This window comes from Pelodiscus sinensis, chromosome 8, assembly GCF_049634645.1.
Source record: "Pelodiscus sinensis isolate JC-2024 chromosome 8, ASM4963464v1, whole genome shotgun sequence".
NCBI classification, from domain to species: Eukaryota; Metazoa; Chordata; order Testudines; family Trionychidae; genus Pelodiscus; species Pelodiscus sinensis.
The window spans coordinates 51,181,735-51,209,305 of record NC_134718.1 but is presented as its reverse complement, the minus strand read 5'-3'; the positions used below and the strand labels follow the sequence as shown (position 1 = coordinate 51,209,305).

At 41.6% G+C, this 27,571-nt stretch overlaps 1 protein-coding gene and 1 long non-coding RNA gene across 5 annotated transcripts in view; one reads left to right on the top strand and one right to left on the bottom strand.

Moving 5' to 3' along the window:
* LOC112545518 (uncharacterized) overlaps nt 1-5,275 on the bottom strand; it is a 66,584-nt gene extending 61,309 nt beyond the window's left edge. Inside the window, exon 1 of the long non-coding RNA XR_012905658.1 lies at nt 4,836-5,275. This is a non-coding gene — a long non-coding RNA (uncharacterized LOC112545518). The remainder of the gene's footprint in view (nt 1-4,835) is intronic.
* Nucleotides 5,276-5,309: 34 nt separating this feature from the next.
* The window catches only part of MKI67 (marker of proliferation Ki-67), a 47,690-nt gene continuing 25,428 nt past the window's right edge, over nt 5,310-27,571 (top strand). The window contains exons 1-13 of one of the 4 annotated variants that reach the window (XM_075935262.1): nt 5,310-5,464; nt 5,648-5,741; nt 6,324-6,481; nt 8,583-8,695; nt 11,216-11,297; nt 11,379-11,494; nt 12,848-12,917; nt 14,389-14,458; nt 16,072-16,320; nt 17,098-18,390; nt 18,732-18,976; nt 19,628-20,147; nt 22,862-22,977. In XM_075935262.1, coding sequence (XP_075791377.1) covers nt 8,604-8,695; nt 11,216-11,297; nt 11,379-11,494; nt 12,848-12,917; nt 14,389-14,458; nt 16,072-16,320; nt 17,098-18,390; nt 18,732-18,976; nt 19,628-20,147; nt 22,862-22,977 — 2,853 coding nt within the window. In that variant the 5' untranslated portion in view covers nt 5,310-5,464; nt 5,648-5,741; nt 6,324-6,481; nt 8,583-8,603. Of the gene's footprint in view, nt 5,465-5,556; nt 5,742-6,323; nt 6,482-8,582; nt 8,696-11,215; nt 11,298-11,378; nt 11,495-12,847; nt 12,918-14,388; nt 14,459-16,071; nt 16,321-17,097; nt 18,391-18,731; nt 18,977-19,627; nt 20,148-22,861; nt 22,978-27,571 lie in introns of those variants that run through there. The other 3 variants (XM_075935261.1, XM_075935263.1, XM_075935260.1) reach the window with 3 other exon arrangements.

The following is a 27,571-nucleotide window of genomic DNA, read 5'->3' as shown; positions in this document are numbered from 1 at the left end:
CTTTCAGAGAGGGCGGGGGAGTGCCCTAGGGTTCCGTGGAGCACCAATTGGGAAACACTGCCCTAAGGGAAGGTTCCATAGTTTGGAAATCACTCCTCCAGGTGTCCTTAAGTCTCTGACTGCCGGTTGTTAGGACTGGATGATGGCATGGATCACTCAATAGTTGACATCTTCTGTTCATTCCCTCTGAGGTACCTCCATTGACCACTGTCAGAAGACCAGAACACTGGTCTGCATGGACCATTGGTCTGGCCCAGTATAGCCATACTAATTTTTATTTTGCAGATCCTTATTCAAGTGAATCTCTCCTTTTGTCATATATAGTCTTGCACTAGTTATTTTTTCATAAACTTGCAAAATGAAAATGTAAGCATAATGTCGTTAAACTTCTGAACATCAGAAACTGCAAAAAACTTCCTGTCAGGGTGGTAAAACACTGGAATAAATTGCCTAGGGAGGTTGTGAAATCTCCAACATAGGAGATATTTAAGAGCAGGTGAGAGAGACATCTATCAGCGATGATCTTCTAGTACTTGTTCCTGGTGTGAGGGTAGAGGACTGGACTTAACCTCTCAAGCTCCCTTCCAGTTCTATTATTCTATTATATACAGTACTTATACTTGTTTAAGTTGGATCTTTGTATCCCATGTTGTGAGTGCTATAGCTTGCACCATATGAAGCCTGACTTGTATAAATAAATACAATTCTTAATTACACAATTGCTTATACACTAATTAGGGCTGACAAGTGATTTAAAAATTGAATTGTGATTAATCGGATAATTGCTCGCATGTGCCTCCTCTTTGAAATGCTGCCGCCGCATTTCAATGGGGCTGCATTGCATGGAGCCAATGATCAGCTAGAGTCCCCAGCTGACTCCGGGCTCCATGCACAAGGCAGAGCCCAGGGTCAGCTAGAGTCCCCAGCTGACCCCAGGCTCCATGTGGTGCAGCAAAGGGACAGTATGACATGGAGCCCAGGATCATCTGGAGTGCCCAGCTGATCCGGGCTCTGTGCTGAGCTGCCCCTTGCAAATGCTACCCTGGCACCTCCAAAGGGGCAGCACATTAGGAGCCCAGGATCAGCTGCAGTACCTAGCTGACTCTGGGTTCTGCTGCCATGGGGAGCCCAGGATCAGCTGGGAGTGCCTGGCTGATCCTGTACTCCACAGCTTTCCCTTTAAAATGCCACCTCTGGTGTTTCAAAGGGGAAGCTGCCTTGGAGTCCGGCGTCAGCTGGGGACTGCCCAGCTGATCCTGGGCTCTGTGCAGCCACAGAACCCGGGGTCATCTGGGGTCTCCCAACTTATCCTGGACTTCCCACGGTAGTGGAACCCAGGGTCAGCTGGGGAGTCCCCAGCTGACCCTGGGTTCTGGGGAAATGCCTCATGGAGCCCGGGATAAGCTGGGGAATCCACAGATGACCCCGGGCTCCACTGCCCATTTGAAACACGTGGAGGTGGCATTTCTAAGGGGCAGCCACTGCACTGCTGATCCCCGGCTCAGCTATTAGGCAGCTGCCTCTGCGCATTTCCAAGGGGCCTCTGCGCATTTCCAAGGATTCCCCAGCTGGTCCCAGACTCCGATTGCGCTACCCCTTTGAAGCGCCACAGCGGCACTTCAAAGGGGCAGTGCAGCATTAACGCCTATGATTAATGTGTTAAAAAATATAACATGTTAATCCTGGACTGCGTAAATCACAGGCGTTAACGCATGTCAATTGACAGCCCTAAAACTAGTTATTAAAAATAATCTGTTACTTCAATGCAAAGTACAGTTAATTAAGATTAACTTTATTCTGTACACATCTAAGTGATTATACATATATAAGTAAGACCTTTCTTAATACAGGAATAGCTTAATGCAGTAGGGTTTTTCAAGTAATTAAAGTTCATCGTGTGTGTTCTTCACCTTATGTATGAAAAAATTATGTTGTAATTCTACTAGTTATTTTAATAAGTGCTTTCTTTTGAAAATGTTTATGTATTTCTTGGGTCACTTATTACAAAGCATGATAATTTTCAATTCAGGCAGACTGATGTTCTTTTCACAAGTAATCTTCAAATATTGCTTTATTATTAACTTTAGAATTTACTTGCATTGAATTAGCTACTATTATGACATATCTGATTTGAATAGAGCAGTACTGGTTGAACCGCCCTGATCCGGCACCCCCGTGACTGGAGAGGTCCTGAACAAGGGAATTTGTCAGACCAGAGGAAGGTCAGGAATCAGGGCTCTCCTGGGGCTCTGCTCCTGACTTCCTCCAGCCCACCTGCCTGGTTCTACTGCTCTCAGCCTGCTCACATGGCTTTGTTTCGTGTCCTCAGCCCCATGCAGGGCGGCAGCTGCTCCCGGGGTTCCCCGGCCCCATGCACAGTGGTGGTAGCCTACCGGACCATGGATGTTGCTGAACCAGGGAGTCCCATACAAGAGAGGTTCAGCCTATGTATGGGTGTGTCTAGACTACAGTTGTTATTTTTTTAAAAGTGGCCCGTGTGTGTCTAGACTGCTGCTGCATTCTTTCTAAAGTAAATCAAAAGAACACAGGAGCTTTTTTGACTGCAGAAAACCTCATTTTACGAGGAAGAATGCCTTTTTTCGAAAGTGCTCTTTCAAAAAAAAGCTCTATGTAAGGCAACTGTGCTTTTTCTAAAGTACTGGTTGTAGTCTAGATGCTCTTTTTTGAAAGAGGCTCACAGATTAGACATAGCATATATGTTGAAAAGAAGTGTGAAATTTACAACCTAGCTCTTCTTTCTGGGGTTCAATTTATTCCCTCTACTAGTCCCACTCCATGGACAAGTGTGGTGGGGCACAGGCCTGAGGTCTCACCTCTTCTTTGGTCCTCTGGGACTGCAATTTTTCTTGTCCTAACCTAGGCTGCACAAAGGGGAAGTAAGATGTAGAAAATTCCTTATGCTTGCCTCTTACTTGGAACACCACACTATCTGGTCCTTTATGAAAACATACTTTTTCTTTTAAAGTGTTCTTAAATATCATAGCCAAGCATAGTTAATTCAGTCTTATGATATCATTTCAGTCCCTATGTTCATGTCAACCTTTGCGTTATTATGGTTAGCTTTTTGAAGTACTTAGGTTTTGTGTACTGGAATGCTGCAGTTTGTTGGATACTGAACATTCATTAAAAAGTACAAACTTTCAGGCCAAGTCTACACTATGAAATTTTGCTAATAAAGCTGCGTCCTTCTACCAAAAGAGCTCTTTTGCTGATATAGTTAAAGCACCTTCCCCCATGACATAAACTATACATAACAAGTAATAAGACTCTGTTACTGGTATAAGCTACATTTACACTGTGGAGGTTGTGGATACAGCTGTGTTGGTTAGGGGCATGATTTTTTCACTCTCCTACTTGACACAGCTCTATTAACAAAATTTTGTAGTGTACACTTGTCCTGAAACCTTGTATTTTTTAATGAATGCTCAGTAGCCTAGCTGAACTGAGTTTGGTAGTCTGTTCCATTCTAGTATACAAGTGTCCACAGGGCTGGCCTTAACCCTGAGGCAAACTGAGGCAGCCGCCTCAGGTGCCAGACCAGGGTGGGGGAGTGGTGCCACTAGGACTCAGAGGCTGTATCTACATTAGCATCCCTTTCCAGGAAAGGGATGCTAATGAGACACTTCGGAATTGCAAATCCACGGGGGATTTAAATATCCCCCGCGGCATTTGCATTTACATGGCTGCCGCTTTTTTCCGGCTCGGGGTTTTTGCCGGAGAAAAGCGCCAGTGTAGACGCGATTCTCTGGAAAATAAGTCCTTTTCCAGAGGATCCCTTATTCCTACTTTCAAGGAAGGAATAAGGGATCCTCCGGAAAAGGGCTTATTTTCCGGAGAATTGCGTCTATACTGGCGCTTTTCTCCGGCAAAAACCCTGAGCCGGAAAAAAGCGGCAGCCATGTAAATGCAAATGCCGTGGAGGATATTTAAATCCCCCGCGGATTTGCAATTCCGAAGTGTCTCATTAGCATCCCTTTTCCGGAAAGGGATGCCAATGTCGACACAGCCAGAGTGTAGAAAATTGTGTCTGCTGCTGGTGCAGTAAGAGGGCATGGGGGCATCATTTGGCAGAGAAACATCAATGCTACAGTATCAATGTTACACCCCACTGTCTCAGGGCTGAGTCAGACTCAGCCAGATTGTGTTACCCTGACCAAGCAGGAGATTACCTAGGCAGAGCAAAGGACAGTCATATCCAGAACCAGTGATCCCTCTAACCTAAGAGCAGCACAACTTCACAGGTGATTAATTAGCCCCAACCAGTCAAAAGCTCAGGGCTCCCTGCACAAAGCTGACCAATTGGGCAAGGCTGATTAATAGGGTTGCCAGGTGTGTGGTATTGACCTGGGCAGTCCATTATTTTTGCCTCCTGTGTGGTTAAAAAAAAAATTCAGAAAGTACCAGATACCTAAAATGTCTGATACTTTATGATTTTTTTTCCTGGCCAAGAGATGACTATCCCAAGCTGTCTGGCTCAATGAGGCAGCCTGGCACCCCCTAGTGCTTACTGGGGAGCTATCTGGCCCAGCACAGGGAGGTAAGATTGCAGGCAGCAGCCTGTTGGGGCCAAAAAGTCTCACTGCACCGTTTTTAAAGGGGCCACTTCTTACCCCTTTCCACCCCCCCAACAAACTTTTTTCCTGGCATGGTTTTTTTTTAATAATTTTTCTGAAACTATCTGGCAACCCCACAGATTAATAACTGGGGAAGCTGTGCTGCCCCTCAGTTCAGGTAAATTCAATGAGTATCAGCTGTGCTACTTCTCCAGGTCCAACACACACTCTTCACGGTAGCAAGCAGGAGCTTTTCCTTACATGTTTAGCCATCAGTCAAACGCAAAGGAGCTAAACGCCACAGAGCAGGAGATCCAGGAGCAGAAGGGCAGAGCTTAACGGGGCCTGGGAGACGGGAGGGCTAAAACAGAACAGGCTGGAAGGAGCGGACAGCCAGGGTGGGGGAAGCTCCCATCTGACAGGAAGGTGGCGGGAAAGGCGGGGGCGCAGAAAGCAGCGAAGCCGTGACGGAGTCAAATTAAAGCGCGTGAGGGGCCCAGGGGCGCGTGCGGAGCAGCACTCGGGTTTTGAGGAGACGAGTGCGCCTTAGGTAGGGATCGAAAATACATGGGCGTGGTGATGACGCGCGATACAGCCACCACTCTAACGCCCACTTCCTTCCCAGCTTGTCTACCGCTTGGCTTGTCATTTTGAATTTAAACCGTCCCAGCGCTTCCCATTGGGCCCGCTTTTCTACCACGTGATCCTGCTTCTACCAATGAGAGCGTTTCGCGCGCCTTTTCGAATTGGAGATTTCAATCATCGATAGTCCCTGTATCCTTCCTCCTCTCTCGCTCTGGAGGGAGGGAAATAAAATAGTCCCGGAGGGATGGCTGCTGTTTTGGCAGCCGGCATTTCTGCAGTTCGAGAAGGGGCATTTCAGTGACGAGGTGAGTGAAGGAAGCAGGCAAGTATGGTGGAAGCTACTCGGGTTTGTCTGAGGCGGCGATTGGTGAAGGGATACGTTGGGCGGAGTGAGGCGGTCTCGGTACCGGGTCCGTTCGGCGGTAGCGCGGCGAATGACTAGGTAACTGGCGCTGACAGTTCTCTCTCTCGCGCGCGCGCGACTACAGGCGCCCAGACAGCGTGGGGAAGGCACTAGGCCGGGCTGAATGCGGCCCTGGTGCCGAGATCTGCGTGAACGGACCGTGAGGAGGCATCGGACAGGTAGGAACCGCTCCCTTTCGCATGCCCGGGGTGACGGGCTGCTGTGCGTCTGGTGCTCGCCCTGGTGGGTCTCTGGGGAGCCCCCCCCACCCCGCCCCTGTCCAGTGGGGCGCGCGGGGGTGTTTCGGGGCAGGATTGGTACGGGGTGACTGACAGTTACTGGTACGGGGGGGTTGCTTAGGGCCGGGAATGGTGGACCCCTGCAGGGAATTGGCGAGGTTGAAGTGTATTGATGGGGGGGGGGTACGTGTCGAGGGGAGGGGCGAGGCTGGGCTGCGTTGATTTGGGGGGAGGGAACCAGGTGTGTGTGGGGGGGTGAGACGGGGCAGTGTTGATTTGGGGGAGGGGGAAACAGGTGGGGCGGGAGGCGAGGCTGCGCTGTGTTGTTTCGGAGGACGGTAGACCGGCTGCCCGTTCGGAATAGGCAGGGACGGGTTGTGCAGTTTTCAGAGGAGGGGTCCACCTGATTGAATAATATGGGACATGTGAATATTGTAGCTTGTTGGTAGGTGGCTCAAGTAGTAATTATCATTCACTGTTCTATTTCAAGCACAGCCCAAGCTGATTTGTTATTTTCTCTAGTCTAGCGGTTCTCCTCCAATTGGTCTGAAAACGTCTTGCTGTGTGACGTATAATTCCTTCTCCTAGTGTCTCGTTTTTATGTCTAACACCAAGTTGTTGTCCACAATGCTCTGAGAATATTGCTTTCAAATGATGAATTAGTTTAGAAAACTGTACAGGTGAGGTGACATTTTATTTTATGCTTGCAGTAGGCCTGAATTCTCAAGTTGGAGGGCAATTTGGATAAGAAGTGTCATTTAAATTCGAACAGCACAAATATGAACATGTTGTCAAAGGGACACTATCAAATTGGGCACAGTATTTTGGACATTTTAAAAAACAATAGTACATAAAATTAGATCAAACAGAATTAATGTTTACAAAGAAGGGAAAGATGAGTACTTTTAACAAAATTAATTTCTTGTTTTCAATTGTAATATTGTAGTTTGTACCGGTGCATAAATCTAAAATTGATCAAAATCAACTAAAATGACCTGTAGTCTTGTCTTTGTAAGGAGGGAAATAAAAAAGTGTAAATGATGGGGGGAAAGTAAATGGTCTTATGTAATTCTTTCTGTTTAAACAAAGTAAGGTGTTTTTTGTAAGAGGGATGTCGAAGGGAGACTTGATTTAAAAAAAAATTAATGAATTTATCCTTTCAGTGGTATGCCACAATAGCGTGAAATAAAAAAAAATCTAGAGGGTTTTCTCCTCTTGTCTGCTCGAAATAGACTCCATGTGCTGTGAATTTTAATGCTTAAAATTGTATTAATATTAATTTCATGTTAAGCAGTCATTCTTTTCAAATGATTGATATTTGTCAGAGCTGCTTTTGTAGTACATGCAACTTTACACGGGCACAATTTTAAAAATATGCTTTTATTTGAAAGAGTTTCCTATTGTAGAGAGACTCCTCTCTATCAGAGAGTGGCAGCAAGGGGAAGGGGGAGAGCTGGTGATGGGGGGGGGGAGTTGGCTTAAAAGCCAGTGTCTCCCCAGCACCATCTCTGTGGGTGGCAGGGGAGGTAGAAACGGGAAACGTCATGTGTGGGGACTGAAGTAAGGATGTTAAGGACTAGTCGAATATCCGATAAGCAAATGCTTATCGGATAGTCAACTAGTTGATTCCCCCCTCCCTGCTCCCTCTATCCGATATAGGTAACCAAAGGGGGAAGAGGGAGTACTTCAAAGTGGCAGTGTTGCATAGCTGAGCCCGGGATCAACTGTGCGGCGCTGCTGTGCGTGGAGCCCCACATTTCTGCGGAATCCGGAGTCAGCTGAGGAGTCCTCAGCTGACCCTGGGTTCTGGGGAAATGCTGCACGGAACCCACAGTCAGCTGAGGAGTACCCAGCTGACCCGGGCTCCATGTGGCATTTCAGTGGAACCTGGGATCAGCTGGTCCCAGGTTCTGTGGCAGTGCTGCACGGTTAGTCCCAGGCTCAGCTGCGTGGGGCAGCCCCTTTGAATTCAGCTCCTGCTTCAATAGCTTCCACTAGCCCTTCTGAAATCCAGTCTGTGACTCCTTCAGCAGTCCCATTTGTCCTATGTTATCAACCTTCCTATAACTACACATGCCACCTGGCCTGGCCCCATGGACAGGGTGCTGTGAGGAAGGCATCCTCTTTTCCCCTCTCTGTTCTACTGGGACTCATTTCTGTTTTGGCACCACAGCAGCCCCTTGTGAGTGAAAGCAGTATCTGCAGCTGCTTACGGACTGCTTTTCCTGTGTGACGCTTACTGACTGCTTTTCCTGTGTGATTGTAAGGGGGCTGGGATTCTGCACAGCCATGAATTCTGTGTGTGTAAAATAAACACATTTATAAATTAATGGAAATTGCTTATCTCCTAGAACTGGAAAGGACCTTGAAAGGTCATCAAGTCCAGGCCCCTGTCTTCATAGCAGGACCAAGTACTATCCCTGACAAATTTTTACCCCAAATCCCTAAATGGCCTCTGCAAGGGTTGAACTCACAACCGTGGGTTTAGTAGGCCAATGCTCAAACCACTGAGGTATCCCTCCTACCCCCACAGAATGTTCCCAGGAGTAATTCCTCCAGCCAAACACAAGTCATGTTTCACTTTCAATGTACATAGGCACAGCCTGTATTAATATTTAACAGTTCCCACAAACTCCTGAGTGGGGAAAAAAAGCTTTGGGATCCTTCTGCATGTAAACTGTAGAAAATATGTTTTGAATAGAGGTACTTTGGTTATGTAAACTATGTTCATAAATAGGTAGAGCTTATTTTCAAATAGTATATTTTTATATTCCTTTACAGGTAAGACCCTCAATTTCAAAGATGCCGTTGTTTGGAAAAATTATTGTTATTAAACGGAATGGGACCGATGGAATCCATTTTCCACTCACTGCAAGTTCTTGTTTATTTGGAAGGTAAGAAGTAGTAAGGTTAGAAATATATTAGTGTACATCAAGAGAACATGTTATTAATATTTTGTTCTTACTACAGGTTGCATCTCTATAAACCGGGACTCTCTGGTCCGGCAACATCCTTGGCCCAATGGAGGGGATAGGAGGCAGGGTTGGGATTACAGCTAACTGGAACCTTTGCTTGTAGATCCTTATGGGGGGTCTCAGAGCCCAGGGGCAGACAAAATGTGGCCCATAAGCCAAATCCTGGCCTGTGACACAGCAGGAGCTTCAGACAGGCTCTCTGCCTTCCACACACAGGCTCAAAGCAGCAGGTTGTAGTGACCATGTGCTCTGCGAGCTCCTGGATGGTGGGGCTTTGTGTACGCCCCCAGCACAATCTTGCAGTTCGAGCCAATGAAAGCTGACTGGGCTGTGCTTGCAGCACAGTCAGCACTTAATGGAGACCCCCTCTACCCCCGGAGGCTTGTGGCGATCAGAGAACACATGGCCCCTGCAGTTGGCCACTTTGAACTGTGTTGGGGGGTATGAAAGGCTGGGAGCCTGCCCAAGATTCTCCCTTGGCTGTTGGCCAGGAGCCACCTAGTTAAGCACCTTCTGGACAGAGCCTGCACCTGCTACCCCGGCCTTTCCCCCAACCTTCTGCTCCCCCTCCTGTACCCGTATCCCAGGTCACAACCCAAACCTCTGCATCCCTGCTCATGCTTCCATACATTCCCTCCCAGACCCTGTACCCCAACGCCCTGCCCCAGATCACAACCCAAACCCCTGCCCAAGGTCACAATCCTCTTCACCTAAACTTCTCCTAAACACTCCCTGCTGCATTCCTGTACCCTGAACTCCCTTCTGCACCCAACCTCTATCAGACCCCACACCTTCTCCAGTAATATGGAAAAATGAGGCCCTTGACCACTTACCAAATTCTTGGAGTGTGCTCCCATCAAAAATTGCCTCCCCGCCTGCCCCGCCTCCCTCTCCCTCCCCCCACGCTCTAGCCTAAGAATGATTGTCTACAACGCAATTTTATAGCCCCCTCGCCAGAGTCAGCTGACCTGAACCAGTTGCTGGTGGGCTGTAGGCTTTTATTGCAGTGCCATATCTGGGAGCCTTATATAAGATCTGAGTCCTGTGGTCAAATCCACAGGAAGAGTCCTCTCTGCACGTGGACCCCAATGGCTTCAGTGTACTAGTACAGATCCAATTGTGAGATGGCCTACAATTTTAAAGTTTCCTAACATTTAGTTTGTACCAAATATTTATAGGTAAATCTTCCAGGACTCCAAATTCACTCTGAAATTCAAGTTGTATTATTTTTGTTGTATGTATTAACAGCAAGAAAGAATTTATAAGCAGTTTGCTTCTGACTTCAAATTTGGCCCTGCAACTGGAATTTAGTAAACAGTTGACTTTATGATAAAGGGATGTGACAGCTTAAATGATTAATCAGGGAGTCTGGGCTCACTGGTTAACCTGCATAGTTCCACACAACACCCCTACACTTTGCTGCTGCCTCTGATGTGTAGCCACTACCACCTGGTCCCCTGCGCTGTTGCCTCTATATCAGGCAGCGGGGCAAGGGCAAGGTGGCTCCGCAGGAGCTGGTGCTCCAGGGAAACCGGCTTAAAAGTCAGCTCAGCTCTCACAGAGCTGCCTCCCCCCTTGCATATAAATATGTAACCGCTGAAAATTTTAGCAGTTACACATTTACAAGAAAAATGATTTTTAATATCCTTAATATGAGCCAGAATAGATACATGTATTTCTTAGTTCCACATGTTAGATTTCAGGCTTCTTTCTCTGCCATCTATTTTTTTCTCGTCCTTTTTTACCAATTTTAAAACTGGTTCTTTGACTGCTTTAGATATTAGCACCAAAAACAATAAGACCCTCAAAGTATCTAAGCAGTTTAGCTAGTGTGTTGCTTTCTTTTCTCTTGTGTTTTATCCATGAATTAAGTCCTAATGATGTCAATCCTGTTATCTAAAAATAATACTCTGATAAGCTAGATATATATGTGTGTGTGTGTGTGTGTGTGTGTGTGTAACTACATAACAGAAGATTATTCACTAAAGCTATCAAGTTAGATTAAATATTTGCCTATAAAGCAACTTTTAAAAGAGGGGTCTTCTATAACTTAGCTAATTTTAGTTAGCTTCGTTTTTGTATGCGGGGAGGGCGGGGTTGGAAAATTTTTCACTGTTACTAGCAATAGTGGAGCTACAACAGTGCCTTTGTGGTGGTGAAAGATTAAAATTGTCTTTGTCCAGCTAATTCTTAGTTAAGAATCTGGACATTTTCATAGTATATCTTTAGTTTAAAATTTGCTTTAGGTTTTCTCAGTTCTTGTGCTGGCTTTTTGAAAATGCAATATAAAACATTTAGATACTGTTCTTCATGTCGTTTTTGCGAATATTAAATGATCAAGTGCACAGGTATGTAAGTCAGAAGCAAATTCTCTAAAATAAAATGTTTCTATTTTCTTTAATTATTTGCTTAAACTAAAGTTGTGCTTTTCAACCAAAGGAAAACAGAGTGTGATATCCGCATACAGCTGCCTCAAGTCTCAAAAGAACATTGCAAAATTGAAGTCAATGAGAATAAGGAAGTAAGTTGTCTTTGGTTTTAATTTTATTATTACATCATTTCATCTCTTCAGGTTACTGACTTATTTTTGTTTCATTTGTAGGCAATCTTATTTAATTTAAGTACTCTAAATCCAACACATTTGAATGGTAACAGTTTTCAGCAACCTGTACATCTGAAACATGGAGATGTGTTCACTATTGTTGATCGTTCTTTCAGGTCAGTAACAATGAAGAGAAGGCAAGCAGCTATGACATTGGTTGTGCAGTAAATCTGCAAAAACATAATTCTATTTTAAGGAGCTCTGATTTTTAGTGGTGCTCCCTATGGACATAGGAATCCACCCAGCCATATCTCATTGTGATATCAGAGCCAAAGAGGGTATCTTTTCCCCCTTTGAGGTTGACACATTTTTTTCTTACTCTAAAATTTTAATCTAAGTTCATATTTCATATTCCTTAGAATTTTTGCATAAGAAATATGGGCTGTTAAAGCATTGTGTCACCTTGAAACTATTTACCCAATAAGCCATTTGTGACAGTATTGTCTTGATATCCAGATGTGACTTTCTCTTAAGATTGGATGTATTCTTTTAATTTAGGTGGAATGTGGGCTAAAGGGTCGAAGGGTCCAATATTAAACCGTGTTAAACGAGGTTTTGAGTTTGGTATATGGACACTCCTGCTTGCTTAGTTTGATGACAAACATTCCATTAAAAGTCCTTTTAACTTTTAATTAAGGTAAAGAAACAAAGTAAAAACAATTGAAACCTTTGAATTATAGAATGCTCAGTAAGTCTTTCATTTTAAAAACATTCCTTGTTCCCTTTCCTGTTAGCTGGAGAAAAATATTAAAAGGAAAATCCCCTTTGATATATTAGACTTAGATTTCAATAATTGTCCTTTGAGGTGAAACCAGAAGTTATTTGGGAGCTGTTGCTGCTGCTGTCCTATTATGTTTCATCTCAGGTGATGGTTGGGCTTTAGTTGGATCTGGTAGAGATGGTGTTATTATCTGGTTCCCTCTCTCTGGCCTAGTATGATCAGGATATCTCTCAGGATCAGCATGATAGATGCTGCAGGTCCCTGAAAACAGTGGGATTAGCAGCAATGATATGAAGATTTTTCCTGTAGCCAGGTTTCCCCCCCAAATTTCTTTAAGGACCCCAAAAGCAGTGGTGGGTGCAATAGTTCTTCCTGCACTATTTTGTCCAACAGTTAGGCTTAGGTTCTTATATACCAGTTTTGATTCATGTTCCTTTTGTGTACTACGCTTGATCATAACATGGTCGTTGATTTATAGTCAGTTGGCCTTTTCATCTTCTTTTTATGCCTTATCCCATGAACAGTTGTGATAGGTTATTGTGATATCTTACTAACTTTCATATACCCTTTACGGTTCAGCTCATAATTAGGGTAGGCTCAATTATTACAGTAGACCTATGGAAAAAATTCTCGACTATGCCTTAGTGCAATTTTTAACCGATTAAATAATGACATTGTTGCTGGAAAGGGTTTATGTAAGTTTCAAAGCTAGCAAAGAGATTGTTTTCTTATATGTAATATTTTACAGGTTTGAATATCCTCCTCAATCGACTCCAAGAAAGAGACTTTCAAGAACGCCAAAAAATGAAACCCTGCAGGTAATTTGATCATTGACTACATTGGCTGAATATGAGCATGGAGTCATCTGTCATATAATATTAGTATTGGTTTGGTGATTTGCCTTCTATTAGCTTGGTAGGGTTAGGAAACACTTCTTGACACCATAGACTAATTTAGTGATTGAAGCTGTGAAGAAACTAGATTTGAGAAATAATGTTTTTTTATTTACTACTTCATATTGGCTGGTGTCGATTTTCAGCAGTATCAATATTTAACTATAACACTCTTAGCAGCAAAACCAAAGATTATTTTAAAACAGTTTGGCTTTTTTAAGGAGGATGGGATTAGTATTGACATTTGAGGTCCAAGAGTCCCTGCTGGAGTCCCCTGCTGACCCTGGGCTCTATGCAGTCGCTTCTGCTTTGAAAGAGTCCCTGCCCTGTCCCGAAGAGCTGGAGCTGAAGGAAACGCCGCCTGGAGCTTGGTGGGTCGGCAGAGACTGTTGTTCATTTCAAAGATTGAAATGTCTCGTGGAGCCTGGGGCCAGCAGGGAGTCCCTTGCAGACCCCCGAGCTGCATATGGGTGCTTCTGCTTTGAAATGCACAAGAGCCCTTCCCTGTCCTACAGCTGGAGCTTTTAAACCGGCTCCCTCCCCAGCACCCCTCTTTCCCTCCCCCCTTTGCTGCCTCTTTGTGATAGAGGCAGCAAGGGGGGGAAGCAACTAGTTAACCAATATGTCGACTATTCGATAAGCTTTTGCTTATTGGGTTGTCGATTAGTCGTTTACATCCCTAACGGATATAGGCTGTAATTATATTTAAACTAATATCTAAAAGTACATACAATCACATAGATGTGGCATTTGGGCTAAGTAATCGATAATTTATGCAATGTCTTGCATACAACTAATGAAGTATTTGCATGCAAATTAGCTGCGAAGTAAAGGTGATGACTATTACCTCTGATATCACAGTGTCCTTTCAGGATGGGATAGTTACATGCCCTCTATTGCTGAAAGTTTGTGCTGTCACAGAGATGTAATTCATAAATTCGAAATTTCTGAGAACTTAAACTGGATTGAAGAGACCACAGCGTCAGAGATGATTTAATCCAGTGATATTCCAATCAAAGAACTCTGTCATACTTGTAGTTATTTCCATTACTTCACACTGACTCAGCAGACACTCTAGGCTTTACAAGTGATAATCCTGGCATCTATTATATAGATGAATAAGGTACCTTGAAGTCTAATAAACATATCATAAAAATAAGACAAACTATAAAACTGTGTTCAAGTGTCTCAGACGTTTTTACTCAAGTAGTAATCTTTGTGACCAACTTCAAATAATGTACAGTATCATAATCTGTGGATTAATTAATTGATGCTCAATTAAAATTTGTGTGGGTTATGAAGAGACACACAAATTATGTTATCTGAAAATGTAGAGTAGAAAACTATATTTGTGGTGAAATATGTTGCTCTACCATAACACTGTACACATTTACAGGTTCTTCATGTTCAGCAGGTGTCAGAAGTGGAATTACAGAGCCCAAGATCTAAAAGTCCTCATACCTCTGGTTGGTAGCTGTTTCATCTAATTTGCTTTTTTTCAATAGTATATAATTACATTTTATTCTTAGCATGCTTACAAAAAGAAGATGGGAAAACGTCAAAAGATTCACTATAGTAGTCAACCTCCTATACTTTGAGGGCAAAATTAACCATTGCAATTAAAATATCACTCATTTAATTGATGTCTGAGGTGGAAAAGAATCATTACCCTCCACAGCAAATATTATATCTATTCTTGAATGCTATTAGGAAGGGACTTTTTTTTTTAATTATATATTATAGAGTTACAATTTTCAGATGCACCCAGGAAACAGATTCAGAAGGTGGAATTTATAGGTGTTCTACTCTGGAAAGCTGCACATTTTTGTTCATACGTATGTGCGTACTTGGCTTTTTCATAATTTGCTACTGTTCTGCTCTCACTAGTGCAGCTCCATGAGGAGAGTACAAATGCAGAGGTGCTGTGGGTTTTTTGTCCCAGTATTTGACCCTGAGGAAGTCAAGATAATACAGGAATTAAAATTCCATGGTAGCGTTGCTACCTTTTCTCACCAGCAATCGATCTGCAGCAGATGGAGAAATGGGGACTTTGTCTACACTAAGACCAATCAACTGACGTAATTTGTCAGTGGAAATTGCCAATTTCACCACGTATTTGCTCTAATGGGTTTTTCAGAGACGGTCAATTGGTGTAAGATATCCTAGTACCAAGTCTCAACTAGTGTTAGCATAATAAATTAAGTATCTATTGAGGACAAATCCCATTATCATGGTTGCACTGTCACTGCAAAAAGTCTTGCTGTTACTGACCCATACGTAACATTTTCTCCTGAAGTGTCCTGTTGTTGTATCAACACCTGTTTTCATAGTCCAGAGGTCACCTTGACTACAGTCTGCCTACCTCATGCTAATCACGCTTTGTTACATTTTGCACAAAGCTTCAGCATGGCCCTTTGAAACATCCTGCACTATCATTTTTGTGTAGGGTGAGAAACTTGTCCAGGAATTATAGGGAAATCAAGGTATACTAGCATTTGTCAGCAGCCAGCCAAGCAATGCTGAGACAAGGGGAAGAACCTTAGTGGCAATTGCCATGATCATGCATCACAGGATCAATATAGAGGACAAGCAAAACTGTTTAAATTACCGTGGTAATTCTGTATTTATTTAAACTAACTTATTTGGAGTTTTAACAGTGAAGTTCATCTACTAATTTGAAATTACCACCCATTGACCTCTCTTATGTGGAGGCTCTTGTGATCGATCCACTGCAGTGTAGTCATTGATTCTCTAAGAAGACAATATCTCTGAGGTATGAACCACTGTATCTCAATGTGGTGCTAATTGTAAATCTAAATACAACATAATTATCAAAAACAATTTAACTACTGACGAATGTATTATAAAAATTCAAATGGAATTGCAAACAGAGCTTGATTAGTGGGCAAAAACTTCAGTGCTGATATTTTATCCCAATGTAACCCTGATTGCTGTTGCTGCTATATTCAAAAGAGCAAATCTTGACCAAGGAAAAAAATCTGGTTTTCGACTCATTTAATAACAGTCCTTCGGTTTTAAAATAAATGGTATATGTATATGGTTCTTTATTACTATCTAGATAAGAACATAGAGTGTGAAAGCCAAAATTTTGGTGAAAATGACAAGCAAAGTACTGAAGAAGATATTTCCAGAGTGGTACCAGCCAAACACCATGCAACACCCAAGTCAGCATACAAGACAGCTAAATCTAACAGAAGAGAAAATGAGATGTCTCCGTTCAGCAAACTTTATGAATTGTTGAAACATGAGATTGATGAGAAAACACAGAAAGATGGCAACGAAAAGATACTTATTCCACAATTAGCAGGTGAGATATTAAAAAACAATAAGATGATGTGATAAAATGTTAGTGAACACCATGGGAATTATTATTTATGTAGAATATTAGAACACTAATTTAACCATAGATTACTTTATTAAATCCAAAGGCCAAAGGGAATTTCTGCAATTGCTCTAAAAAAGTCTGCAAATGCTATGTAGTAGTAGTAATAATAATTTCCTATATCCAAAGAGTAATAAAATATTTTATAAGCATTTGCTCATATGGGCCAAATCCATGGATACCGAGACTCATATTTGTTGACTCCAATATTCAGTCAGATATTAACAATGAACCCTTTTTAAATTGACTTTTTTTATACCCTTTAACAAATAAGTGATGTCATAAATTAGAGACTTCAGCTAAACACCAATTTGCAACAGTTTTCCATTCTTTCCAGTCTCAGTCTAGAAGAGACTTACAAATTCCTTTTCCCCCAACATCTTTCCTTCCTATCGCCCCCCTGCTTGCTGACCAACGGTTTTTCCTTTGTATCTGGGTCTATATAGTTTTTAATTTTCAAGATAGCACTGGTCTATGGTATGAAAAGGTCCATGCTGACTTTATTTAAAATCATCTGCAGAGGCCTTTTTAGAAACTTACCCTTTTTTTATTAGTTACTCTTTTAATCACCCTTCTTTCCTTTCTTCCTGCTTTATAGCTCATTACTTTCAAAACCTTTATTTTGCTTGTTAGTTGGCCTTTCTTTGCAACATATTTCTTTAACCAAATAACTTGTTTTCTAATTTTATGTTCATTCTGCAGCGACTAATGCTCAAAAAAATTCGTTAGTGACATGTTCATCTGATCAAGAGATCCAGACTAACGAAAAAGAGACAATCATTGGTGAGGATATTGAACAATCTAAAATTAAAGAACAAGATCAAAACAATGTAGAACTTAATCACACTTTTGCTGAAGAAAATGGTTCCAAGAGTTTTTCTGAAAGTCTTCAAACTTCTGTTTCAAAAGACAAGCCAAGAGACAATCAAAACGCTGGTCATTTACATTTGCAAGATAGTACTTCAACACAGGAACACAGGGATTTAGAAAACTCTGAAGGCGTTAAAAAAATTAAATATGTCACAACCAAATTAAAAACAGAGAATAACCAAAGTGAAACATGTTCACCCAACACATACAGAATGGAATCCTTGGAATGCATTGATAAAATATGCCAAGCTGGAAAACCAGTAGAACAGACAGCTAATGTAACAAACAAAGCAAGCTTGACCGACACTTCCAAAGCTGATAAATATGCTGTATCTACACCGAGATACAAAAGGAAGAGTCTTTTGGCCCATTCCAGCCCTTCAATGAAGAGCAACGAATCAAGTGCTACAAATTCAAGTTCACCACTGACTGGACAAGATCCATCATTAGGAATGAAAGCAGCTGAAATGTCAACTGAAATTCAAAAGAAAGATGTAGCATGCAGTAGTGTTGCTGGGAATGAATCGTATGTTTTGGGAGAAAATAAATATGCAAAGCAAAAGAGAAATAGTAAACAGCTTATACCAAGAAAATCTTTAAATGCAGAAGAAGTATTAAAAGAAATTTATGATGACACTTACTCAGTTAGCATAACGACAGAGACAGATTCTGAAACAGTTGCCCTTTCTCCTGGGTATAATTCCAAAAGCCCCAAAGGGAGCGTTAGACAGAGTAAAAGATTTTCAAATAAAAGTCCTTTTTCAGAGGTATTCACTCCTGAAAGGTTAACGCCAAAAGATGAATCTTCTACTACCCATAAATATCACTCTGAAGCACGAAGGGGAAGACGAACAAGTTCTGGAAAGATGTCTGAAAAAATATTGGAGAGAGATCAATCTCAAAATCATGACAAGAATGCAAATATTAAAGATAGTTCTGTTAAAGAGAAGTTGGCCACAGAAAACTACCAACAGAAATTAGATGTGGAAGATGCTAATGTTGTATTGGAACCTCCCAGGTTGTCATCAAAAAGAAGGTGCTCTGAAAGTGTTGCACTTTTGAGAGATGATGAAGTTGCATCAGAAATGAATATTTCTAGTCTGCTTACAGAAGACAAAAAGTCAGGTAAATACTTTGTATGGTTAGGAGTATATTTTAAATTTATTTGGGAGAGATTGTCATGTTTTATGTAAGTGAATAAATGTCTGTCTTGCTGCATATCTATCCTTCATAATTACATATAAATATTTACTAACCATAATTCATACATTGAAATTGTTTGAGAAAATGGGTATGTAACAACAGCTACTCAATTAATTGTGCAAAAACTAAGATAAGGATTTGTGCGCATTAAATGTGGGTTAAGATGTGCTACCGAGTTCAAAATGAGTTAATTTCTAATTTATATGTTATAACTTTTTTTACTCTTAACATCTATTAAAAAAATTTTGTCTAATTTTTAAAAGGTCAGACAAAGAGGTCACCTCGAAAGCGGAAAAGTGGAGAACTTGAGATATTACTTCAGCCCATTGGGAAAAGAAAGAGAGTCTCCTTTGGCGGTCATCTCAGTCCTGAACTTTTTGATAAAAGTCTGCCACCCAATTCACCGCTTAAAAGAGGTGCAATTCCAGCAAGGTTAAGCTTACCATTTGGAAATTCACCTCGTGCAGTTCTGAAGAAAGGCCAGGGACTCAAACATCTTCTAATCAAGGTAAACTTTAACAATAATAGTTATCAAGGAAACAAGATACAAATAAGTTTGAAAATGACAAAAAATACAAAAAGGGCATACATGAGCAAATGCAGATAGTGTACCTTCAGCTTTGGATGGTATTTGAATACAGCTATTTTGAGTGTAGTTCTTCAGTGTTTTTAAAGTCCCATGTTTTAAGGCCAGCTCATCAATGTCCTATTTGAGATCATATTTGTACTCTAAATTACATATTAATTAGAATTGATGTTTGTTGGGAAGGTACTGCAATGTAACGGAATAAAATGCCTAAAGTTACAAAACAGCAAATTAATTATATCCTGAAAACATTTATCCATTGCTTCTACCAACTTGTGAATTAAGGTTAGTAAAAGATGTGTTCCAAATAATTTAAACACAACTTTTTAATATTCGAATTTTAGTCTACATTCAAATAAATCATTTACTTGAATTTCCATTTTTACCCTTTTTTTACAACTGTTTTGAAAAATAAATGTTAAACATCTTTTTACTTTCTGAGCTTTAGTTTAAATGAGTACAAGTGTCTTTCAATTAATTTTATATGTTGAGCATGTGCTTTTCAGAATTAGAAAATAATATGTATTTCTGTTTGTGTGAGGGCTTTTTTTTTTTTTTTTTTAATCCTATCAGGATCTTACAGAGCAATTACAGAGAGAGAAATCACAGGAAAATTTGCCGGCCCGGAGGTCCCCGGCCGCCTCGCCGCCCGCCCGGAGGTCCCCGGCCGCCTCGCCGCCCGCCCGGAGGTCCCCGGCCGCCTCGCCGCCCGCCCGGAGGTCCCCGGCCGCTTCGCCACCCATCCTTAAAAAAATGTCACCTAACCCTATTGCAAATTCCTCATCAACTATACAATTTACAAAAGGACGTTTCTCAATTTCTCACATTAGCACACCATCTCCTACTTCAAAGAAGGGTACTGCTGCAACGGAACTTAATGAAAATGAGAGAGTAAATTTTACTGGAGTCAGGACACCTGAATCTTTTCATATTAACCAGGAACTTCAGGTGTCTGTGGCAACTACACCTAAACAATTAAGAAGGCGTAGTATAAGATTTTCTGCAAAGAGAACTCCTATGAAGAAGAGGAGTGATGCAGTGGAAACAATTCATTCTAAGAGAAGAAGTGGTGCTTCTAAAGCCAATTTACTAGGTTTGTTTAAGTTATTGATTAGTTAGTGCTTTCTTTAAAAACAGAATAGAAGTAATTAATTCATGCATATACATTATATTCTTTAATTACATAATCACATACTATATTTTCTGCATCACCCCTATGTCTTTCAATACACAGTTATATGCTCATCATTCGATGTAGGATGCTATGTTGTTTTCTGTACATTCAAACCTTTCACTGAATATAGCTTTGAAGAATTTGATAGGAAAGGACCATTAAATTACCAATTTCATGGCTATGAAAAACGTCAAAGACCATGAAATCTGGTCTTCCTCTTATGAAATATGGTCTTTTACCCAATGCTATGCAGATATCATGCATTTCTCAAATTGGGGGTCTTTACCCAAAAGGAAATTGAGTGGGGGTAACAAGGTTAATTTAGAGGGAGCTGCCTTTAGAGCTGAACAGTTGCAGAGCGGTGACTTAGCCAGACACTCCAGCTGTGAAGGCATCACCCTGCCAACTATAGCACAGAAATAAGTGTGGCAATACCATACTTTGCCACCCTTACTCTTACTTTTAGAGCTAAGCAGCTGGAGAGTACCAGCTGCTGAAGGAGGGCAGCTGCTGACTGATTCTGTAGACAGCAGCACAGAAGTAAAGATGGCCATTCCATGTTATCATTACTCTTACACTGCTGCCGGAGGCAGCTCAACCTTCAGAGCTGCACTCCCAGTCAGCAGCCACTGTTCTCCAGCTGCCCAGCTCTGAAGTCAGCACTGCCAACAGCAGCAACAGAGAAGTAAGGGTAGCAATATCTCACACCTCCACAACATTTTTATGGGTCAGTATCCCTACAATTACCCCATCATGAAATTTCAGATATAAATTGCTGAAATAATTAAATTTATAATTTTCAAAATTCTGTAACTGCAATTGATCACAATGAATAGTGAATTTGGTAGAGCCCTAATTACCTAGTTTGCCTGCATGTATATAACAGGCCATTACATTTCACTCAGTAATGTCTTATATTTAGTAATGTCCAATAACTTGCTGGACTTAAAGCATAATTTGTAAAAAGGCATCCAGACTTCAAAAGATAGAGAAAATATCATTTTTTTAGGTAATTCATTCTAATGGTAAGCCTCATAATACAAATTTGTGCCTTATTACTTATTTGAATGTCTGGCTTCAGCTTTCAGCCACTGCAGTCTTATATCTTTCTCTCTAGATTAATTCCCTTTGGTATTTTCTCCTAGTGAAAGGTTCTTTTTTTAATTAACTAAACATTGAGCTCTTTGAGTTTCTCATTGCAAGGTTTTTTCTCTTTAGTCCTCAAAACACTTTTTGTGGCTTTTTGTGCATACCCTCAAATTTTTCAAAATCTTTTGTAAATTGTGATCATTGGGAACTGTATGCAGTATTCTAGAATCTGTATCCTCAGATCACCTCACTACTCCCCTGCATTGTGTTGGCCTTAGAATAGAATCCATTTCACAAAGGTGGCATTCAGTTGTCTTTAACCATGAGAATTTCCTTTCTGCTCCTGCAGACCCCCTGCCTGGGTCACTACATACATTCAGCTGCTGCAACATGTCCTATAGATGACTTATTAATTCCCTGAGCACTATCCATCCTATGCACAGAATAATGCAACAGTCCAGGAGGCTGTGGGGAGAAGGGTGGCAGAGATAAAAAGATAAGAACATGTAATTAATGACTATCCAAATGCATATAACAAATTGACTGAATTTAGAGTGTTTGGGTAATCTTATGTCTGACACTTGACAACTTTTTATTGCTTGATTTTGCAATCTAATTCTTTAGACATTTTAAATGCAGTTTCCTCGGATTTCTAAAAATACATACTGAAAAGATAAATGTATTCATATTGACTCCCTTCCTCTCATGAATCAGCAGCATAACTGGAACTTTTAGATATACAGTACATGTCTTAAGTAGCAGAACTAATAGGAGATGATGTTATCTTTTGTAACCGGTTAACCAGTGGTTAGGTTTTCACTTTCCTAAGGAGAGATCCTCATTAGGCTGCCAGGCAGATCCCAAAGCCATCCCAGGCTTTGGGATCTGCCTGGCACTCAATGGCTGCTCCTGTGCTTGGGCTGGCTGGTTTGACTGCTAGCCCAGGGCATTGCAGCCTCTTGGATTGTAGCACTACTCAGGTTCAGACCTGCACCCTTGACTGGATTAGTTTTGTGAAAGTAACATTGTGACCTCTCTTTGAGGCTGCAATGCCACTCACTCACATTTGGTCAGTCTGGAATCCTGTTGTCATTATGGCTAAGCCAAACTTGAGTTATTCTGGGACCTCAGATGTTGCAGTGCTTGGAGCATCTCACTTAACCTAGATAGCCTTCTGGGAGAGGAGCTGGCACGTGACTATTTAAAACATTCTGATGACCCAATTTTGGATCCCAATCCATAGGTTGAGAAACCCTAATGTAGAACTTTCTGTTTTTATTATCTTTACCAGTCTTTTTCCTCTGTTCATGTCCTTGTATCTTATTCTGTTCCCACTTTGCTGCTATCTATCCAAACCTTCCCTATTCTATTTCTGCTTCAGTGTCTCTCTTACCCCTGTCTTCTGTCCTTTTTTTCCCTCCTCTTTCCTCTATGTTCCACAGCAAATGTACTTTAAATATTGGTATTATAAGGAAATAAACTCTGGACTTCTGTTTGCACACTTTAAGAACTGTTCTGAATATAATTCTTCTTTTGCATTCCAGTTGCAAAATCTTGGGCAGAAGTGGTAAAATTGGGTGTTGCAAGACCACAAGTAAAGGCAGTTAAAAAATGTGTTCTAAAAGGAAGATCAGTCAAGAAATTAACAAAATCACCAAAGGTATTTTTATTTAAAGTAAACCTTACTATTTTCTGAATGCATAGCCTCATCAGCTTTCAGTACTAATAGTCTTTGAGAACTTTTCTCCTGGATAACTAAATGTGCTAGTTTCCAAATAATTCTTGTTTAGGAAAGGACAGTGGAAAATTTGCACCATTTTTCATTTTATTGACTTAATTGAAACTAAAGAATGTGTATCTTTAAAATACTTTGATATCCACAGTGGGGAAAATACAATAATTAAAACTTGTACTGTTCAGCAAATCTAATGTAAGAAGCAAGGTTATTAGTGATTTCAAACTCTTTTATAACGTGGACCATTTCTGAAGATAGAGGTCTCCTGAATTGTCTTCCCTCATACACCCAGTTTTATGCTTTCCTATATCAACAGACTTGAAATGTAAGACTTGAAAGCTCTTAGTGCCCTAACATTACATGTATTCAGTCTCAAACTTGTGTAGGATACTTCCGAATTTAGTCCTGTGTTTGCTACTTCTGTTTAACAATTTATTTGATATAAATTCATCTCTAATTAAATTTGCTGATGTGAAGTAACCCCAGATAAGGAAGGAGGAGATGCTTTGTTTATAAAGGCTCTAGAAATGCAAATATTTCTTAACTGATATACAGATCTTGACACAATTCATGTTTCAAAGGGTGCGTCTACACAGCACCCTACATTTCAAATAAGATATGCAATTTGCACTACGCAAATTGCATCTTACTTTGAATCTATTTTGAAATAGCTTATTTTGAAATTTGGTGTGTCTGTACAGCGCCAAATTTCAAAATAATGCACTATTTCGAGACATTCCTTAATCCTCATGGAAAAAATAGCATGCATGTTTTTTTGAAAAATATTTCAAAGTAACTGGTGGCTTGTGTAGCCGCAGGGTAGCTATTTTATCCTGAAATAGCCATGTAGTGTAGACATACCCAAAGCAATTCCCGTTACATGTCCTTAGTAAAGAAAGCATTATTGTCTGTCTTCCCATTCCGTTGTACAAAGACTGAAATACTATTTTCTGTTTCATTTATCCACCTTTCAGGATAAAACTTCCCTTCATTTTCTGTTTACATTGGTACAGTAAACAGCAATATTCCAGTTCTTGTCCTTCCTCAGTTGGTATTAATATAATGCCTTAATTTGTATTAGGAATGTGAAGAATTAGTTGACTATCCGATAAACAAACAAATGCTTATCCAATAGTTTGATAGGGTAGTCGACTAGTCACCCCCCCCCGTTGTCTCTATCAGAAAGATGCAGGAAGGGGGAGAAGAGATGGGGTAATTCAAAGCAGCAGCAGCACCGCTGGAAGCCTAGGACCAGACCCCGGATTCCATGTGGTGCTGCATCTTTGAAATGCCACGTGCAGCCCAGGGCCAGCTGGGGTGTCCCCAGGCTGCATGTGATGCGTGGATCCCAGGATCAGCTGGGGACTCCCCTGTTGGCCCCAGACTCCCTGCGGTGCTGCTGCTTTGAAGCACTGTGGGGAGCCCTGTGTCAGGCTCCTCGCCACGTTTCAAAGGTGCAGCGCCACAGGGAGCCCAGGATCAGTCCCGAGCTAACCCCAGGCTCCCTGCGGAAGTTTCGCCTTTGCGAACAGGAACAGCTAACGGTGTTTGGAGAGGGAGTTTAGAGGGGGAGGTTAGAGGGCACTAGTGACTTCTGACCTTCTTTAAAACATAACTCTTAGAATAATTTATATTCCAGAGGTATAAGAAGAATCCCAGTTTATACTTAAACTTATTCATTAGAAAAATGGAGACAGAAGCCCAGCAGCAGAGTGGGGGCTATCCTGTTTATTGCATCGAGTGTAACATGTATGATTACCTGCCCTGTGGGTGGGTGGCATATGTGTGCACCCGTTGCAAGGAGCTCCTGACCCTCAGAGACCGAGTTCGGGCTTTGGAGGCCAGGGTGGCTGAACTGGAGGAGCTAAGGGAGGTAGAGAGCTATGTTGATGAGACTTTCCGGGACACTATAGTACTGTCCTACCTCCAGTCTGAGAGCCCCATTGCTCTTAAGGAGGATGAAAGTCTCAAGGGAACAGCGCATTCAATGGGAGCAGAGGGAAATCATCCCATAGTTGGGGCCCTCCTCCCAGAGGATTTTGCGGTATCCTCTCACACTGAGGATACCTCTGAGGGGGAGGGAATGCCAGTTAGGAAGAGGCAGGTGTTAGTAGTGGGTGATTCGATTGTTAGAAACATAGATAGTTGGGTTTGTGATGACCGGGAGAACCGTATGGTCATTTGCCTGCCTGGTGCGAAGGTTGCGGATCTCTCGAGGCATCTAGATAGACTTATGTGTAGTGCTGGGGAGGAGCCAGTGGTCATGGTACATGTAGGCACCAATGACATAGGGAAGGGTAGGAGAGATGTCCTGGAGGCCACATTTAGGCTGCTAGGAAAGAGACTGAAATCCAGGACCTCTATGGTGGCATTCTCGGAAATGCTTCCAGTTCCACACGCAGGGCCAGGTAGGCTTCAGAGTCTCAATGCGTGGATGAGACGATGGTGTAGGGAAGAGGGGTTTAGATTTATTAGGAACTGGGGACAATTCTGGGAGAGGGGGAGCCTATACAGGAAGGATGGGCTCCACCTAAACCAGGGTGGAACCAGACTGCTGGCACTAAACATTTAAAAGGCCATAGAGCAATTTTTAAACTAAGAGATGGGGGAAAGCCGATTGGTGCGGAGATGCACGTAAATCAGAGGGAGACTTCTCTTAGAGGAGAATCCATTGACAGAGATTCTCTAAGCTGTAGTCAGAAAGAGAGGAGGGGAGAGGGCAAACCATGGGCCAGAGCAGACAAACAACCGCATACATAGGAATCCAATGCATCAGGGAAGGGCATACAAATAAGCAGTGGCAAATTTTTAAAGTGCTTGTACACAAATGCTAGGAGTCTGACTAATAAGATGGGTGAACTAGAGTACCTCATATTAAATGAGGAGATTGACATAATAGGCATCAGTGAAACCTGGTGGAATGAGGAAAATCTGTGGGACACAATCATACCGGGATATAAAATATATAGAAAGGATAGAGCAGGCCGGGTGGGTGGCGGAGTGGCACTGTATGTGAAAGATAATGTAGAATCAAATGAAATCAAAATATTAAGTGAAGCAACATGTTCAGTAGAATTGCTATGGATAGTAATTCCATGTTCCAAAAATAAGAAATTAGCAGTAGGGATATATTACCGACCACCTGACCAGGACAGCAATACTGACATTGAAATGCTGAGGGAGATTAGAGAGGCTACCAAAATAAAGAACTCCTATAATAATGGGGGATTTTAATTACCCCCATATTGTCTGGATACATGTCACCTCAGGAAGAGAAGCGGAGATAAAATTTCTCAATGGCTTAAATGACTGCTTCTTGGAGCAGCTGGTGCAGGAACCCACAAGGGGAGAGGCAATTCTCGATTTAGTCCTGAGTGGCGTGCAGGATCAGGTCCAGGATATAACCGTTACAGGACCGCTTGGGAATAGTGACCATAATATAATAACATTCAACATTCCTGTGGTGGGAAGAACACCTCAGCACCCCAGCACCCTGGCATTTAATTTCAAAAAGGGAAATTACACAAAAATGAGGAGGTTAGTTAAACAGAAATTAAAAGGCACAGTGCCTAGAGCCAAATCCCTGAAAGATGCATGGAAACTTTTTAAAGACACCATAATAGAGGCACAACTTAAATGTATACCCCCAAATTAAAAAACAGCAAGAGACCTAAACAAGAGTCACCATGGCTTAACCACCATGTAAAAGAAGCAGTGAGGGACAAAAAGGTATCTTTTAAGAAGTGGAAGCCCAATCCTAGTGAGATAAATAGAAAGGAACATAAACACTGTCAAATCAAGTGTAAAAATGTAATAAGAAAAGCAAAAAAAGATTTTGAGGAACAGCTAGCCAAAAACTTAAAAAGAAGTAACAAAATGTTTTTTAAGTACATTAGAAGCAGGAAGCCTGCTAAAAAACTTGTGGGTCCCCTAGATGATTGAGCTATAAAAGGAGCAATCAAGGGCGATAAAGCCATTGCGGAGAAACTAAATGAATTCTTTGCTTCAGTCTTCACGGCTGAGGACGTTGGGGAGATTCCCGAATATGTACCGTCCTTTGTGAGTGATGAATCTGAGGAACTGTCCCAGATTAAAGTGTTTTGGAACAAATAGAAAAACTTAATGTTAACAAATCTCCGGGACCGGATGGCATTTATCCAAGGGTTCTAAAAGAACTCAAATGGGAAATTGCTGAGCTATTGTCTGTGGTTTGTAACCTATCCTTTAAATCGGCTTTCGTACCTAATGACTGGAAGGTAGCCAACGTGACACCAATATTTAAAAAGGGCTCTAGAGGTGATCCTGGCAATTACAGACTGGTAAGTCTAACTTCAGTACCGGGCAAATTAGTCGAAACAATAGTGAAGAATAAAATTGTGAAGCATGTAGAAGAACCTAATTTATTGGACAAAAGTCAACATGGTTTCTGTAAAGGGAAATCCTGTCTTACTAATCTATTAGAGTTCTTTGAAGGGGTTAACAAACATGCGGACAAGGGGGATCCAGTAGATATAGTATA